At 41.2% G+C, this 15,738-nt stretch overlaps 1 protein-coding gene across 1 annotated transcript in view; it reads left to right on the forward strand.

Moving 5' to 3' along the window:
- Nucleotides 1-15,738, forward strand: part of FSTL4 (follistatin like 4) — a 239,830-nt gene that overhangs the window by 189,867 nt on the left and 34,225 nt on the right. Inside the window, exon 7 of the mRNA XM_049829813.1 lies at nucleotides 7,738-7,904. Within this exon, the coding sequence (XP_049685770.1) occupies nucleotides 7,738-7,904 (167 nt within the window). The remainder of the gene's footprint in view (nucleotides 1-7,737; nucleotides 7,905-15,738) is intronic.

Consider the following 15,738-nt stretch of genomic DNA (forward strand, 5'->3'; position numbering starts at 1 on the left):
ATAGGAATTTAAAATAAAAACAAATGCATTTATGTAAACTATTCTCTAAAATAGACTACTTATGCCTATTTACATAATGAATCCATCACTTATCACCCTCAGGAGATTAGATGATTAAGCACTGAACAACTTATATTTATTCATGTACTTTGAAGAATGAATGAATTATCCTTTTCTGCACAAACTAAATGTTCTCTTCCTGATTAGTGACAGGGGGGTAGCGATGGGATTTTATGATGGAAAGTGTGTTGCTTGTTTTCTTTAAAAACAAAAAAAAAGACAAGACATTGATCTTTACAATACAGTACATAAAGAAGCTGTGTTTGGTTAAAAGTCAATATAAGTGATTTTTAGGAAATTTATTAGCTATGTGAATGTTCTTGATGAAATTCATATGGGAAAGCTGGGCTTCTTTTCTTGCATCTGTATGATTTTTTGAAGGAATTTATGTATAATTTAGATAAAAATCTAAGCAGCTGTTTGAACAGAGTTTGCCTTTCCAGATGCAAACGTTTCCAGCGCAGGTGGCTCTATTGGATTTGCTCACCTGAAGTTTCCCTGTAGTCTGTGTAAGAAATTGGCCTTCCCTGGGAGCAAATCACTCCATCCCACAACACGGCCAAGCCAGGCGTGGTGACCCTGCGTGGGCTCTGGAGGAGATTCAGACGCCAGCTCAGAGGTGGTACCAGCCTCCAGATCTCTGAAGTTCAGGAAATCTGAATCCATCCTCACAGAGCCAGGAAAGAAATGCCCTTGGCTGCTCTCAAATCCAGCAGCTGGAAAGGGTGCTTGTCCTTCCCTGAGGGCATTTCTTCACTCTTCCAGGCAGTTCAGGGGAATATGCAGGTATTTCACAGGAGCAAGGGCAGCTTGGTCTGCAGGTGAAGTCCTAATTCCTCTTAGAAGCTGGACCAGACTGACATGAGATCGTTTTTCCTCCTTCACGTTAAGCTTTGTTTTATTCTGCGCATTCTCGTTATCTAACTAATCAGCTACTTTGAACAACCTGATCTCTTGAAAGATGTCCCAGCAGTGAAGGTCCCTTCCAACGCAAACCGTTCTGTGATATGGCAGTGATAGTATATTATGAACATACAAAACGTCAGTTGCTGAAGAAAAGTAAAAGCCATTGTAATTTTTAATTGTTTTAATAGCTGCTTTCCTCTTACATTTAATCGAAAAGTCATGGTCGTACAGACTACAGAAGAGTTGTTCAACTTGACAGGGATGAGAGACGGGGGGGCTTGTCCTCTAGCACCAAGCCAGAGCTGAATATCACTGGTGATTTGCACACATTTATTCTGAATTCCACGACAAGACAGGTTTTAGCTTTCGGTGCAAGGTTGGGACCTACCTCAGGGAGTCATAGCCTGTGGCCTTCAAGAGTAATGACGGGAGAGGGCTTGAGGTACTAAATTCTTTCATACTGCTAGAAATATGATTATGCCTTTTTATGACTTAGAAAACAGCATTACTAATTTAGCAGAGAATTTACAATAAAATGATTCCTGAAGTAGCACGCCCAAGGTCCTGAGGATTTATAAATTACATTAAGAACTTGAATTATTGCAGTTACAAAATAAAGCTGAGATATGAAAATTTTTTCTTAGCTTTAGAAATCACTTTATTGTTCACATTAATTAAGCTTACAAGCCTTAGAGGAATGCTGCGTTGTGGTGCCTCTTTTTTGAGGGAAACCAGGCTCCTAAAATGCCCCTCGGAGGTCAGCTGGGCAGCGGTGGGTCCCACCAAAGGTGGCCGGGGGCAGAACCAGCTCTTAATGGTGTTTTTCACAGGTTATAAAGCCAGAAGGCTCATCCTGAACTGATGCAGGAGCTGTAGGAATTCTCCAGGTTAATTAATTGTGAACAACTTTAATCATGTTCATTAACAGCTCTAATGTTGTTAATTAATAACATAAACATTTTTAGCAGCATGACTGGCTTTACTGTAATTCTAAGTTGGTGTTCAGAAAATGGAGTTTTCTTTTGGGGCTGGGTGATGGATAGTCCTTTCACCTGACTCGGGACGGGTGAGAAGACAGCAAATACTTCTAGGTAAGACTGGCTTGTTGAACCTTAATAACCAGCAAGATGTGATAGCATGGCAACATTTCTTCTGGAGATAGTTCTAAGAACAGCCGGTGTGACAGGTTTGCAAAGGCGTGCAAACCCAGGGTGATTTGTCTGCTAAGGTTTTTATTAGTTCATTTATTTGGTCTACAGAGTCAGGTGGAAACTAAATCACAGGGTATTTTTCAAATACCCTAATGCTAATACAAGTAATTTATAAGCGTATTATACAGTGCTTTACAGATTCAGACCCACTGTGAACTGCCCTTCATTTCTTTTAATCTCTCTCCACAGTGACTAATTAGATGACCACATCTCATCCCAGGGTCTCCCAAACAGTATCACCAGAGTCACTCTTTGGCTGGCCAATTTTCATGTTCAATTGCATCTTTATAAATACATCTCACATACAACACGGTCATTTTAAAATCAATTAGCTGCAGTCGGCTCAGATTTAAAAGGGTCTAAAATTGCTCTCCCGTCTCTATGCAAAGCCAAATACATCTCATCAAAATTATTGGGGAAAAAAATAATTATAAAAGGTATATCATGTTTTTTCCTCTGATCCATTAATTCTTTTGATTTTCTTGATTCAGTTAGCTCCTCACCTGAGAATGTATTCAGCTAGACAAGACTCTTCTGTCTATTGGAACAAATGCTAAAATAACCATTGAGCTTGGTGCAGGCGATAAAGAGATTTTACTAATGCAATGCAGTGCATAAACACAGCTGCAGGACTTGGGGAATGGAGTGGAGGCTAAAGTTTTCATCCCATTAAATCAATCCTGACTTGAACCATTGCTGGAGAATCATGATGCATTTAGGGCTACATTACCCATGCTTCAGTTCACAAACAAAAGGTCTCTTTGCTCAGGAGCATTAATTTGGGGGCAAGAATCTCTGCTTGAGACTCTCTTTGAAAGTCATCTTCCCATTTTTTCAAACAAGGCTACATTTTGGTTCATTGCCTCCCCACTGAGAGTGGTTACAGGATTAAGAAATTGTCGCCCTGTCCCCTAAGCAGAATCTAAGCAATAGAGTCAGTTGCTCCCTATTCTGTTTCAGCAAGGGACGATGCCCATGAACAAATGTGAAAATGATTAAAGGTGGCAACAATGTATTAAAAAGTATATTTTCTTTAGATTTTAGGGAAGAGATCTAATTAATGATATTAAGCACTTTTTAAAGTGTGAAATCTGTTTCTGTATGTAGTGTAGCATGAGCAAAAGCAGGCAGGCAACCGACATTTACTATGTAAATTATCTCCACGCAGTGCTAAATCAATGAGTTTTTCTCCATAGATGCTCATTCCAGGTTGCTCCCTATAATGACCTCAATTATACATGTCTTCATTGTGAAATTATGATTGCCTTTGGCGGGCTGCAAATGACAGCAGAGAAAAAGATTTCCATGATAAAACAGCACAACAAGTACTACCTGCTGGCATTAGTATGCACAGCTTGCAAAGGTGCAGTGCAACTCCAGCTTAGCACCTTAAGAAATAAAACTGGAGCGGAGGAGGGGCCGAGGAAAATGTTCAACAGTATCTTGACATTTTTAACAAGAAAAGGAATTAGTAAGGCTTCACGTTCTCAAACGTGTCTCCGTGGGACCTGGTATTGCAAGAAATTTAACATAAGAACGTCAGAATGGCTACACCTGGGTCACCCAAGGGCCACAGTGCTTCGCAGCCTCTCCCGGACTGACTGTAATAGCAGAGAGAAAAGGTGCGAGAGGCAGGGCAGAGCGATCCTTCCCTCAAAAACCTCTTGGCACCGACCGCTGGCACACGGGGAGTGATCCCTCACCCTCCTGAACGGGGGAGACGGGTTTGAAGACGGCGCTGCCCTAATTCCTGAAGCCACACAGTTTTCGGGCACGGAGCTGCTGCCGTCGCCAAAGGAGAGTTTGCAACGTCCCGGCCGCCTTTTACTGACCTTGATTTTGTTCCACATTTGGTGCAGAACCTGACGAAAGATTAGTCCCGGACCTCTGACACGCAGAGACACGGTTACACCCATTCCTTCTTAAAGGTGATTATTACAAGGGGTTTCCCCCTGTCTTGAACTACTAAAAGCTGAGTCAAAAATGATAGCATCCCGTTCTCTGATGATAGCCTCTCTCTCTGATGGCAGGGTAGTTGGCAGGAACCTTTTTTTATTTCCACCTGGAACGGACTGAGGAGTTGCTTCAACTGAAATCCCAGAGAAGAGTACCAGGTTTGACATGACTTGATAAATATGATCATCTAGGACTGATACTGGTTGAATCCATTGAATATAGAAAGCTGTTTTGCATGCATCATCCTGCAGAATTTCCAAATGAACATAAAATTGCTCCGTTTTAGGACCAAATTCCATTCCAGCCTGTGTTCTGCAAGTGAGCGCACTTTGAATATTACCCATTTGTTCTGTTCAGTTTTATATGCGTGGTAAAAATCCTTTTATCTCCTGAAGGTTTTTTGAAATAAAATGAACAGTGTTCAATACTTAATCTAGAGGCTCTACACAAAATCATTATGGTGACTTGAATAATTTGTACACATAATCCAACCAGCATCAGCGTGTCTAAGCTCTATAACTTAGGTACGAGATTTGGAGTTTTTTAAAAGATTTTTCAAAAGCCCAACTTTCGCATCCTCCTAGGGAATTTCTGTTTCCTCCCCATTACACCTGGTTGTGTAAGAAAATCTCTTCTATTGATAACAATAAAGCAATGACTAAAGCCACACAAAGTATTCCTGTTATTAGTAGGAAGGCTTTTAGATGTTAATAAGATGCCCTCAAACAAACTCCATAGAAATACTCAAAGGAGGAGTGTGTTTGTATTGTTAAAGTGGTCTGTACTAATTACACACTTTAACATAAGAAGTCACCTCTTGACCTGATAGCGGTTCGTCCAAGAATGGCAGCTATGCAAGGTGTCTGCTTAATTAAAAGTTAATGTATTTTTCATTACTGTGGTTCTAAAACGTAAAGCCAAAGCCTCTTTAGCTGTTATTTGGAAGATGGGCAGGGAGCCTTAAATTCTACTGCAACAAAACACTCAGAAAATGTTGCTGAAGAGGGAGCTGATGGAGCCCAGCATGAGCCAGGGAACTCAAGGCAGTGTGAGAAACGGCAGAGGGAATTAAGGAAAACAGTAAGATGAAAAAAACAATTCTCTTGTAAATGAATGGCCCTCGATTTCATTTCTCCTCAAGAAAAGATGTCCTCATTAGCCCGACTCCATGCTACAGATTATTGTAATTATCAGTTCTTTATCCTGTCAAGTGGACTCCAAATATTTTATTCATAAACCAGAGCTTGTCCTTACGCCGCAGACAACCCTGTTACACCCCCGGGGGCCGGTCGCCCACCGCGGCGGGGGGAGCCTGGTGGGACGGGCAGCAGCTCTCACCTCGTCCCACGGTGCCCTGCGGGCGATGGGATTTAATGATGTATTTTACCTGGTCCTGGCTTTGCCACTAACCTGCTCAGTGACCTCGGGTGGGTAGCGTTCTCCTTCCTGATCCTCCTCCGTCTCCCCATTTGGATTTTAAGGTTTCAGGTGCAGAAACTGCTTGACGGTCTGACTGCGTCAGGCTGTCTTCGCCTGTAACGCCTGCGGGAGCCACCCCAACCCAAATAATAGCAGTAAGTTGGTCAAACGTTCCTATTTTTGATCAACTATGTATCACAACTATAGTTACCATTTCTTTAAACCAGCTGGTACTCTTGCTAAAATAGCACTGGGAATATTAAGCAGGAGAATGGCTAACCACTGGCAGACACGACATGCGATGCTGTATTGATCTTCGCAGCCCTAAGTCAGCCTCAGATCTACAGTGGTGAACACAAATTTTTGGCACATTCAATTAACTTCTCATTTATGTGGAAGAAGCAGGAAGAGAAAGGATGCAGAGCTGTTTGGCTGCTGCTGCACAAGCAAGTTTTGCACTACGTGTTCACAATCAGTTGCTAGACCGGTGCACTGAAGCGAGTCCTTTCAGGCTTCCCAAGGCTACTGAAATAGACTGAATACTTTACTGAACAGATTTAACAGATTTACTACTCAAGAGATGTTAAAGCAATTTTTCAATTAGAGCGTATGTGAAGAGATGGAAAATTACACTTGCCAAAGTAGATGCTTTTTTTTATTTTTATTCCATGCATTTCCATAGTGTAAGCCCCATAAATGAGTGCAAGATTTTCCCACCAAAGCTGTTAACTTTTAAGGCAAAATCACATCTTAAGCTGTGAACTGACATGATAAAAATGAGTGTTTGGAGTCGCTGGAAGTCAGTGCTTCCACGGAGGGCTGGAAGAAAGTGCACATAGCATTTAGATCTTACCAATGCAGATACACTGTAAGTGATACACAGGTCTTGTGCAGGTTGTAAAGACAGAGATGTGCAGCAAGCAAGTAGGATGAAGAGTAATTTTGCCAGCTGACGGGAGCAAATAACCTGATCCCATACGTAATTTTATAGTGTCAGCACTGCTCAAAGTGGTTTTTCCCAAAGCACGTGGCCTTGGGTGAGGCAGCGTCGGTCTCTTTGATCCCTGTTTCCACAGTTAATGCCAGTGGACGTGAGGAAGGAGGGGCCGCGGGGCCAGGAGAGGGTGGTTCATTCCCTAGTCCAAGTTTCCGAGTTGGCTGAAGCAATGTAATACCAAAGTGCTGTGAACGTTCCCCATTCATCTCAATGGGCCATTACCTTGAAAGACCAGTTTTCAGCATTTATATGCAATATAGTTTCAAGGCTTTCTTATTGCAGAGCCTGTGAATGAGAGTAAGCAAAAAACATCATGTGAATGATAAAACTATGAATGCAGCAGCTTTGACAATGTGGCCTGATTGCCCTTTTCCTGGTTCACTGCTGCTGAAATGCTTAATAACGACAAGCTGCGCCCACCTGTCTGTGTGGCCACACATGGCAAAATCTGCAGACACATCTTGTGAGCATTGGCCAGAAGGAAATGATGTGACGTGGTGTGGTTTTCGGTAAGGTCTGCTGCCTCAGGTGTTTCTTTTGTGCGGTACATATAAGTCAAAATAACTGAATTTTTAAAATTTAAATAAAGTATGAGAAAGCTTCTCACTCCTTGGTTAGAAGAACATCTGTATGTCAGATGCCATACGTGGCTGCATTTGGTAAAGGAGTTTTTGTGCTTGGTGACTTCCATTCTTTGGGCAATTTAAAACTGGGTTTATTTATATTTCAGTGACAACATTCTTACCTTAATTCTTCCTTTTCAAGGAAAGAACCCGACTCATTCTTGTGCCTTTTCAAAGGACCTTGGCAGGAGTCCTCGAGAGAAACAAACGCAGATGGTCTCAAGCCGGAGAGCTTTTGCTTGTCCTCCTGTTGCCGACTGCTTTGTAGACTTAACTATTGCAACCAGGCTTGCCAGAGGACCCGTCTTAGTGCCCTCATGCCACAACCACCGCTAGGTGCCTCAGGAAAATGATGCAGCAAGTTTGATTGTGGCAGATTCAATTTCTATGTCTCTTACTTGGCTTTAGTGTATAGGGGGTTTTTGCAGCATAGATAATCCATCTCCTTGCTGAAATCCTTCAAAGTTATTCCTGGAATGAGGAAGAAGGCAGGCAGAGGGGGGAGAAGGGGAACAGCTTCCCTTTGTAGTATTTCATATTATTCCTGTGCTGTTGCCTTTTGCAGAGGTGGTTCGGCTGAGCCTGCCGGAGGAGCAGAAGATCAGCGTTACCACCATCACAGTTGGCCTGAGCACCGTTCTGACGTGCAGCATCCGCGGGGCTCTGCGGCCTCCCATCATCTGGAAGCGCAACGGCGTCATCCTCAACTTCCTTGACTTGGAGGACATCAACGTAAGTCCTGAATTACTCTTGTCATTTTCTTTTTAGGGCATTGAATATGACTTCATTTAACAGATGATAGGTTTAAGGGAACAAGTTTTATCTAGTTATTATTATGGAAAACTGGAAGCTGGTGTGATATTTTGTTTTTATGTGACTATGTCTCAGGAATAAAAGCGAAACAACGTATATGCAGCTGAGAGCAGGGGTACTTGGAATATGTTATTATGAAATTAAAACTCGGTGCTGGAATAACCCAGCACTTAAATAGCATGGTACTTCATCCCTTGTTGCTCATTCAGTTTGGTGCAACCTGTGGTCCACGGACAGCAGCCCTGGAAACCCAGAGGAAAGCAGCTCTACAGCCCATTAACTCCTCAGGGATCTCGTTCCCAGTACAAAGAAACAGGTTAATCGAGAGCATGAAACAATACATTTATGGTTGGCAATGAAATCTCTCCTCTATCTAAATCAAATAATACGTTTTTCTCTCTGTTCCTCCTGTTTCACTTGCCTTTCAGCCAATTCTTGTGTCTCATTCCTCGGCTACTATTTCTGATGAGCAGTTTAAAAAACGGGATTATTCAGCAGGGTGTGGCAATACCCTCACAGGAAGGAAGATGAATCTCTTTTAATTCGCGGTGCTGGTCTGATGTGTGAGTCATAGTTTGTTGTAAAGACAATACCTGAATAATGGTGTAAACTACTCATTTATTTAATAACGTTTAATTACAGAGAGAGTGGAAGGTAGTGTACAAAAAATATGGTCTTTATTTCATTTCTCTTTGCATTAAAATACACAGTAAATCAGGTTTTATTTTAATTACACTACAGCAAGAGTTGATTTATATTTTTGTTCAGCTCTTGTTAATTTGATAACCACTCAGTTCAGAGTTGCTACAGTCAATACCGTAGCTCCCTAAATCGTTGTGTATCCAGGATTGCTGAAATGTGAAAAATCTTTGTTTTACTCTTCTGCATTAATACGTGAAAATTATAGCACACGGGGCAGAAATACACATTGCAACTCAGTACATTATTTGTTGACTCTACCTTAGCAGGAAAATTGTGTGCACTATACGTAGGTGATTACTGTGTGCACAAACTCAGTAATTATAACCATCTAAACATTCTTTTCTTTTCATCAAAGCAAGTATTACCGTTTTAAAATGCATTTCTTGTCACCGTTTGGAGCATGACATTGAAATGCAACATGAAACCAGCAAACATCCCGCTGCAGGATTGGCACAGGACTACGCAGGAACCGTAACGGGGACGCACCGGATGGCACAGCCAGCCTGAAGGCGGTGGACCTGACCAGATTTCTGATAGACATCCATCAGTACCAGGGTTACAATAACGACCTTCGGGTCACGGACACTGAAAATACGTGGAAACCTGCCAAGCTGCGATGCGCAAAGTCAGGTGTTCTCTGCTGTAGTTTGAGCGCAGCGTAGCGAGCCGTGCTGGGGGTTGACCTGGCAGCTTACTGCCCGTACCGCCTGGTGTGAATATGCTTCAGAACAGATCTATTCCTTGACACAGATTAAGCTTAGTAAAGATTACACACGCTGCCGATGTGCTCAGTTTAATCTGTAGTGAGCAAATTCCACAGCTTTGTGTGATCGGAGTCTAGAAAGAGCCTTTTCTTTTGGCAGTTATATTAGCTAGATAGATCTGAGACATTGTGGTTTTAGGGTCAGTTTTGTTGGGCTCAGGATTGAGCTGGGGTTAGAAGCAAGGGTCAGCTGTTCTGAAATCTTATTTCCACGCACTCCGGAGGCTCAAGAGCAGTCTTAGAATTTTTTGGCCAAAAGTAATGAAAATTCCAGGTATTTCTCTTACCTTTATGAAATTTTTATTATGATCACATTATTCTTAAAAGATTAAAGTTCATGTGTGAACTGGACACAAAATGAAAGTCCAGGAATTGGAGTAGAAACACATCCTTGAAGGGCAGATAGCACATGGCTCTGAGGCTTCATTTACAACTCCTACTGTTTTAAACAGAATTTTGAGAAGTACATTTTCATGCCAGTTCCTCCCTAATTTAGTGCTGGCCCAGATGGGTTTCTGGTTTACTTATAGTAAAGTAGTTCTCTTTCTCATTTGTTATTAAATGTTAAGAGTTATGTCCTTGCACATAAACTGAGTGGTTCCTGAATGATCCAGCACCCCCTAGCACAGTACCGTGCAATACAGCACAAAAAAATAATCACTTTCTGATCTGTTTGAACTAGTACATCACTGAGAAACTATATCAAAGGACCACTCTGAGATTCTTACATGGAGGAGAAACAGGATTTATGCCTCAATTTTCATGTTTGACCTGTCAGTTTATGACCTCTATCACCTTGTCATATAACACCTGCTACTAGTGCGCATCAACTCTTTTTTTAATCTAATAAACACCTCCACACCTTTTTCATCCTTAATTAAACAGTACAGCTTTTTATGTTCCGTATATATCACTGCCATCTGTATTCTGGTCTGGTTACTCGAGGTGACACAATTTGGGGATTACCATCTTTTATTTTCCCTCTTCCACTATGGGCAATCTCTGGGACTCTTGGGCTCAGGTGTGTCCCCTCTCCGGCTACTGCGGACGGGCACCTGCATGTCTGAAGCGCTTGTTCATAGCAGGGATGAAGAGATGGTCCTTCAGCTGGTAAATCCAGTCTTTTTCTTTAGATTGATCACAAGTTTAAAAAGTCCTGTACTCGGGGGGCGGGAGCCACGTTCATCAGCAGCGTGAACACTCTTGGGTTTGGGTTTGATACTTGCGTGTAGCATGGAGCGGCACCAACATTCTCTCTGAGGCTTGCAGCGTGAAAATATGTGGAGCCGTGCATGCTCAACAGCGTGGGGTGGGGTGGGTGGCAGCAGACGGTTCAAAGCTTCAGCCTTTCGTGGGTACAGAAACTCACATTAAACAATAGTCTATTTAAAGGCATTGACAGCAGGAAAGTAAAGGCAGTGTGCTTCTTAATATACTTGAAGTCAGTTAATTAAATTACTTCAGTTTTCTTTTAGTATGCCTCAAGCAGAAACTCGATTGCATTTCTGCTTTTCACAATAAGGTTAGCAATTTGGCTAATTGGAAGTGCAACAGGAGATTAATTGTACCTTTTTAACTTCAAGAAAATCCTCCCTGCTCCTGGCACAATGGTAATCACATACAAACCTACAGGATATTCGCACACTCGGAAAAATCCTCGTATTATATTTCAATTAAACTCTTTCTCTTTTAAATGCTAATTCAAGAAATCAGATTAAAAAAGAAGCCCAACTCTGGAAAAAACCAGAATCCTTCCAACTAGGTGTGAGAGCAGCAAAGGAGAGGCACTGCTGCGAAGTCCTTCGTGGCTTTATTCTCTCCGGATTCATGACAAATGTGATAGGAGAAGGTTGACTGTGTTCCAGATTGATACTAGAAGTGACAAAGATGGTCAACAAAAACCTAGGTAATCCTAAATTTGCGCAGAACTGAAAGGTTGAAGATTACTGTAAAGCGCATTACTTAAATCATTTTTATGTGATAAGCTGATTGGCAACAAAATATTAATAATCTTTCATTGCTGTCTTAATCAGAAGCTTTCATAAGCAACATAGTAATAATTTGTCTTGTCCTGTCTGTGAAGAACTCAGTTAATGAGTTGTCACACAGCTATTGCAAAAGAACCATCTTAATGGTACATGTAATTAAACAATTTTTCATGCAAACACTTAAGATTGCTTTTAGCATAAAAATATTATTTGTCCATAAATTACCCATCCATATTATTTATCCATTAGAAGTCCCTTTGCAGCTGTACTTTAAAAAAGTCACATCAACTTTTCTCGTGCAGAAAATAACTATAATGTAGCTGAAACTGATAAGATTGCGATAGCTATAAATTGATTTCTGACTACAAATAGTGAAGTGGTTAAAATGTGTCATCTTTCAAAATAATATGGTTTTGCCCCCTAGGAACAAGCAGTATGTTTTCCCAAATACATGATTATGAAAGCATTCCTCAGTTTGAAAATATAATAAACTCCTCATGGAGTCAAATGTTTTTATACAGTATTTATAGGATATTGTTTCACATGATTTGATATTATCTCCAGAGAAACATATGTAAATTAATAAACAAAATCTATAAGCAAAAGTTATTCCTTCAAAAGCATGGTGGAAGCATACAAGAACAACACAGATTACCATAAGAAAACAAATGTTACCGAATACAGGTAGATAAGAATTTGATGAATTGCCAAGTGTAATGCAGGTAGCTATAACATAAATTCATGAGTGTCTTTCAATATTCATTTCATATTAATCTGTACACTTCAACTCAAATCTGCGTTAGATCATTAGTTCAAAAAATAAGCTTTTCATAACAGATCATTGAAATACAGGTTTCTTCATTCCTGCTGATGCCAGGTAGGATGGCATGTCCTTGCTCTCCCAAAAAATCCCATCCAGGGACAAGCGCAAGACTCCAGAGTCAAGTCCCACATGGTGGAAAGCACACCCGGGAATTAAAGGCAGGGGAGGGAGAGTGCTTTGCAGCTACTTTATGACTTGTCTTTCTCCTCGTTTGATGAAAAACCAATAATTGCCCCTAAAAAGCATGCTCCCAGGAGTTAACAAGAAGCAGCATATCATTTGTTTACTATTGTCACTTGCATGTATCGATCAGCTTATCTTGCACAAAGTACACCGAGAAACGTCCAGTAAGATGTCCACGTGCCAAATTCTCAAAGAAGTCTTGAACGTTCCGTCCCACCTCAGGCATTGTATTACAGCGTCAGGATGTCGCACAGGCTGAAAGGCTGACGGGTTGAAGCTGGGATGAGCTCAGAGGTGTAAGTCCCTGATTTGAGGACAAGGAGCGATTCTCTTCTCCAAACACGTTCGCCTCTTCCCCATACAAATCTGTGGGCCTCACTCTGGCTGGATCCAAGCCTGCCTCCATCTCTGCCCACCGAACCTCTGCCAGGTCCTGGGTGCAAAGAGCGTTAGGAAGTGGCAGAAGTGAACCTGGGGGGGCATAGACCCCTTCTAAATCGTTGGTTGCTCATACTCCACGTCTACCTGTGCACCCAGGAAGATTCACCTCCACTATATATTGTCGTTTGTCCGTCTCGACCACGACAATGACTCTTACAAGATCTGTGCTTGCCTGCCTTGATACACACTTCATGTATAGTCATGTAAATGTCCATTTTCCATGCATAATATTTGAAACCCAAAGCAAATGGCAAACCTTTAAAGTGCAAGTCACTTGGATTAGATTTCTCATTAGAACAGGCTGTATGAAGGCAATATATGCCTGTTGATGGTTTTAATGTAGTTTCGCTGTTAAATAATAAAAAGGTCATGCGCAAATAACCCCACTTAATACCCTGCTAATAGAAATCGGGCTGTTAAAGTTATCAAACCCTGTGTCATCCTAGATGCTGCAGTAATACTGCGATGGGAGTAAATTACAGGAAGTTGCATGTTTAAAGCCAAGGTTTTTTCTTTCAAATCAAAGTTTAAGAAATTGCACAGTGCTTATAGTATCTTAGGTCTTTGCAGGCTCTAAAATAGAGGTTAAGTGGAAAATTAATACTTGCAGTATTTTCAGAATATATAGTCTCTCACTTTGCTGTAATGAAGATCTTGTATCCAACTTGTGCCTTCACTAGAATAGCTCATTTTGGGGTCACAGACCAACGTTTGTAGGTGATTATTGCAAATGGGGAAATACCTTCATGGAGACAATAGAGTTGTTCACCTGGTCCTAAATAGCCAGTGGAGTATAAGGCTTCACCTTCCTAAACAGCCTGATTTTGTGGAGTAAGGTGATACTCTGGGGTGGTTTTGTTTTGCTTGCATTTTTAGAGGCATATAGGGCACATACCTCGTGAAATTGTTGAGAAACCTGAGATGTTAGATACAGCTCTCCTATAGATGAATTGCATGTACTCAGTCTGGGTTTTCTAGCTGAAAAGTATAACTATGAATGCGGCGTGAATCTTCTAAAAATGAGCAAGAAGAAAGGAGTGAGCCCATCTGCTGTGAAGTATTAAGGTAACTAGACTGGCACGCTTAAAAAAATGCATTAGAAAAAAATTGAGAATGAGATGAATTAGGACTCTGGAATCAGTTGTGCTCTCCCGTACCTGCTCTGACTGTTGCAACTGGTGATTTAATTACAGACCAAAATCCATGAATCCCCATTATCTACCTCTGTACTGTAGGGAGAAAGTTGGAGTTTATGAATATAATTTCCTACCCAGATTGGTACTTACCTGTTCAGTCATGGTCTTTGCATTTCTCTGAAATGTCCAGTAGATCCAATTAATAGAAACATTTCACTAAATCCCTACTATGCTAATTCCTCCCTTCCAACAGCTCTGGCAGGAAGACCTACCATTGATTTTCCTCATTGCGTTGTCTCTGAGTTTCTCAGGATATAGAAGCAATCAATTTTTTCCTATATTCTACCTGTACAACTATCTAAAAAGTTCATTTCCATATGTGCAAGGCAAAAACTTTTTTGGCTCACCAGCAAAGTCTCACATTGTGCTAAATTCTTTGAGCAGAAAAACAAGAAAAGATAAATTAATAACCCATCAGGCTGTGTTTGCAATAGTTTTCTGGCATTTGCTTAAGGCTGAATTTTTCTCCATGTAAATTACTAAAGTGATAGCATGTGTAAAACCAAGAACAAATAATATTAATGAAGCATAAGTTCTCAGCTTGTCTCTGGAAATGAATTATTAAAAGCACCAAAGAAAGTGATTTAAGAGCCCATGACTAATTTAGTTTTTATTATTTTTATATGAATCACTCATGAATCTATTGTAAAAAAGATCAGAGACATTTGATTAGTGAGGAGAAATCATTTTCAAAGTGATAGCCATTGTTGTAGATTTTGCATAATAATAATCTCATTAAATGCTTGGGTACATTTTGTTTTAAAATCCTGTAAATATTATCAGAGAGAGATTTCTAGGACTCTGAGGATCAGGCAAGCTTTTTTAACGTGAACTAGTTAATATATTTCCGTTGCTGTGCTGGTTACTATGAAACTGTGATGGTGTTTTTCTTCATCTAGTAGAAAACCGGTGACACCAGCTAGCGCCAGTGCCGGGACTGGTTTTGTCAGTAGGCTGCGAAACCACATGGGGAAGGCTCCCAGCTTCGCTGGTCTTGGTGGAAAGGGCTGAAAGGGAAGGGTTTAAAAGTGAAGCGAATTATTATTATTATTTAGAAAGAAATCCCAGCAACCGGTGGGACTCTCCTAAGAGAAGAAACCACTCGGGGAGCTTTATTCCCTCTGTCGTTATTTCTACGATGAACACTTTTAAATCAGCATGGTGAGGGGGTATCGACCGTCTTTGGGACTCACCCCCAACGTAAATTAGGAGCATTCAATATCTAACTGGGGTGGTTTAAAATCGCTGTGTAGGTTTAAAATCGGGGAGCGTGTACCCCATAGTGCCCCACTGCGGCGTGACATGCGCCAGCAGTTGCCGATAGCTGGAGAGACCATCTGGGGTTTCTGTCACCGGGACTCGTTTCCCCTGTTCCTTCTTCCTATTTATAGCTATAAGGCCAGTGGTTTTTCTCTCAAGTAACTGGAAGTTCTCCTAAAAAATAATAAGCCTGATTCTACTCTATGCTAATTCCTCTTGAAACTTCCTGGAAAACAAGAACCCTTGCCAAAAATTTAAAGGATTTTAAATACGTTTCTGTTCTGCATTGGAACAACCCCAAGACGTGTTAGAAAGCTTCATGAAAAAGCATCTGGCATGGGTAAAAAAGGCGGGCAGGCAGTGCCCCGCACCCTCCGGCATCGCCCCCGGCCGCCGG

Source organism: Accipiter gentilis, chromosome 26 (assembly GCF_929443795.1).
Source record: "Accipiter gentilis chromosome 26, bAccGen1.1, whole genome shotgun sequence".
In the NCBI taxonomy this organism is placed as follows: Eukaryota; Metazoa; Chordata; class Aves; order Accipitriformes; family Accipitridae; genus Astur; species Astur gentilis.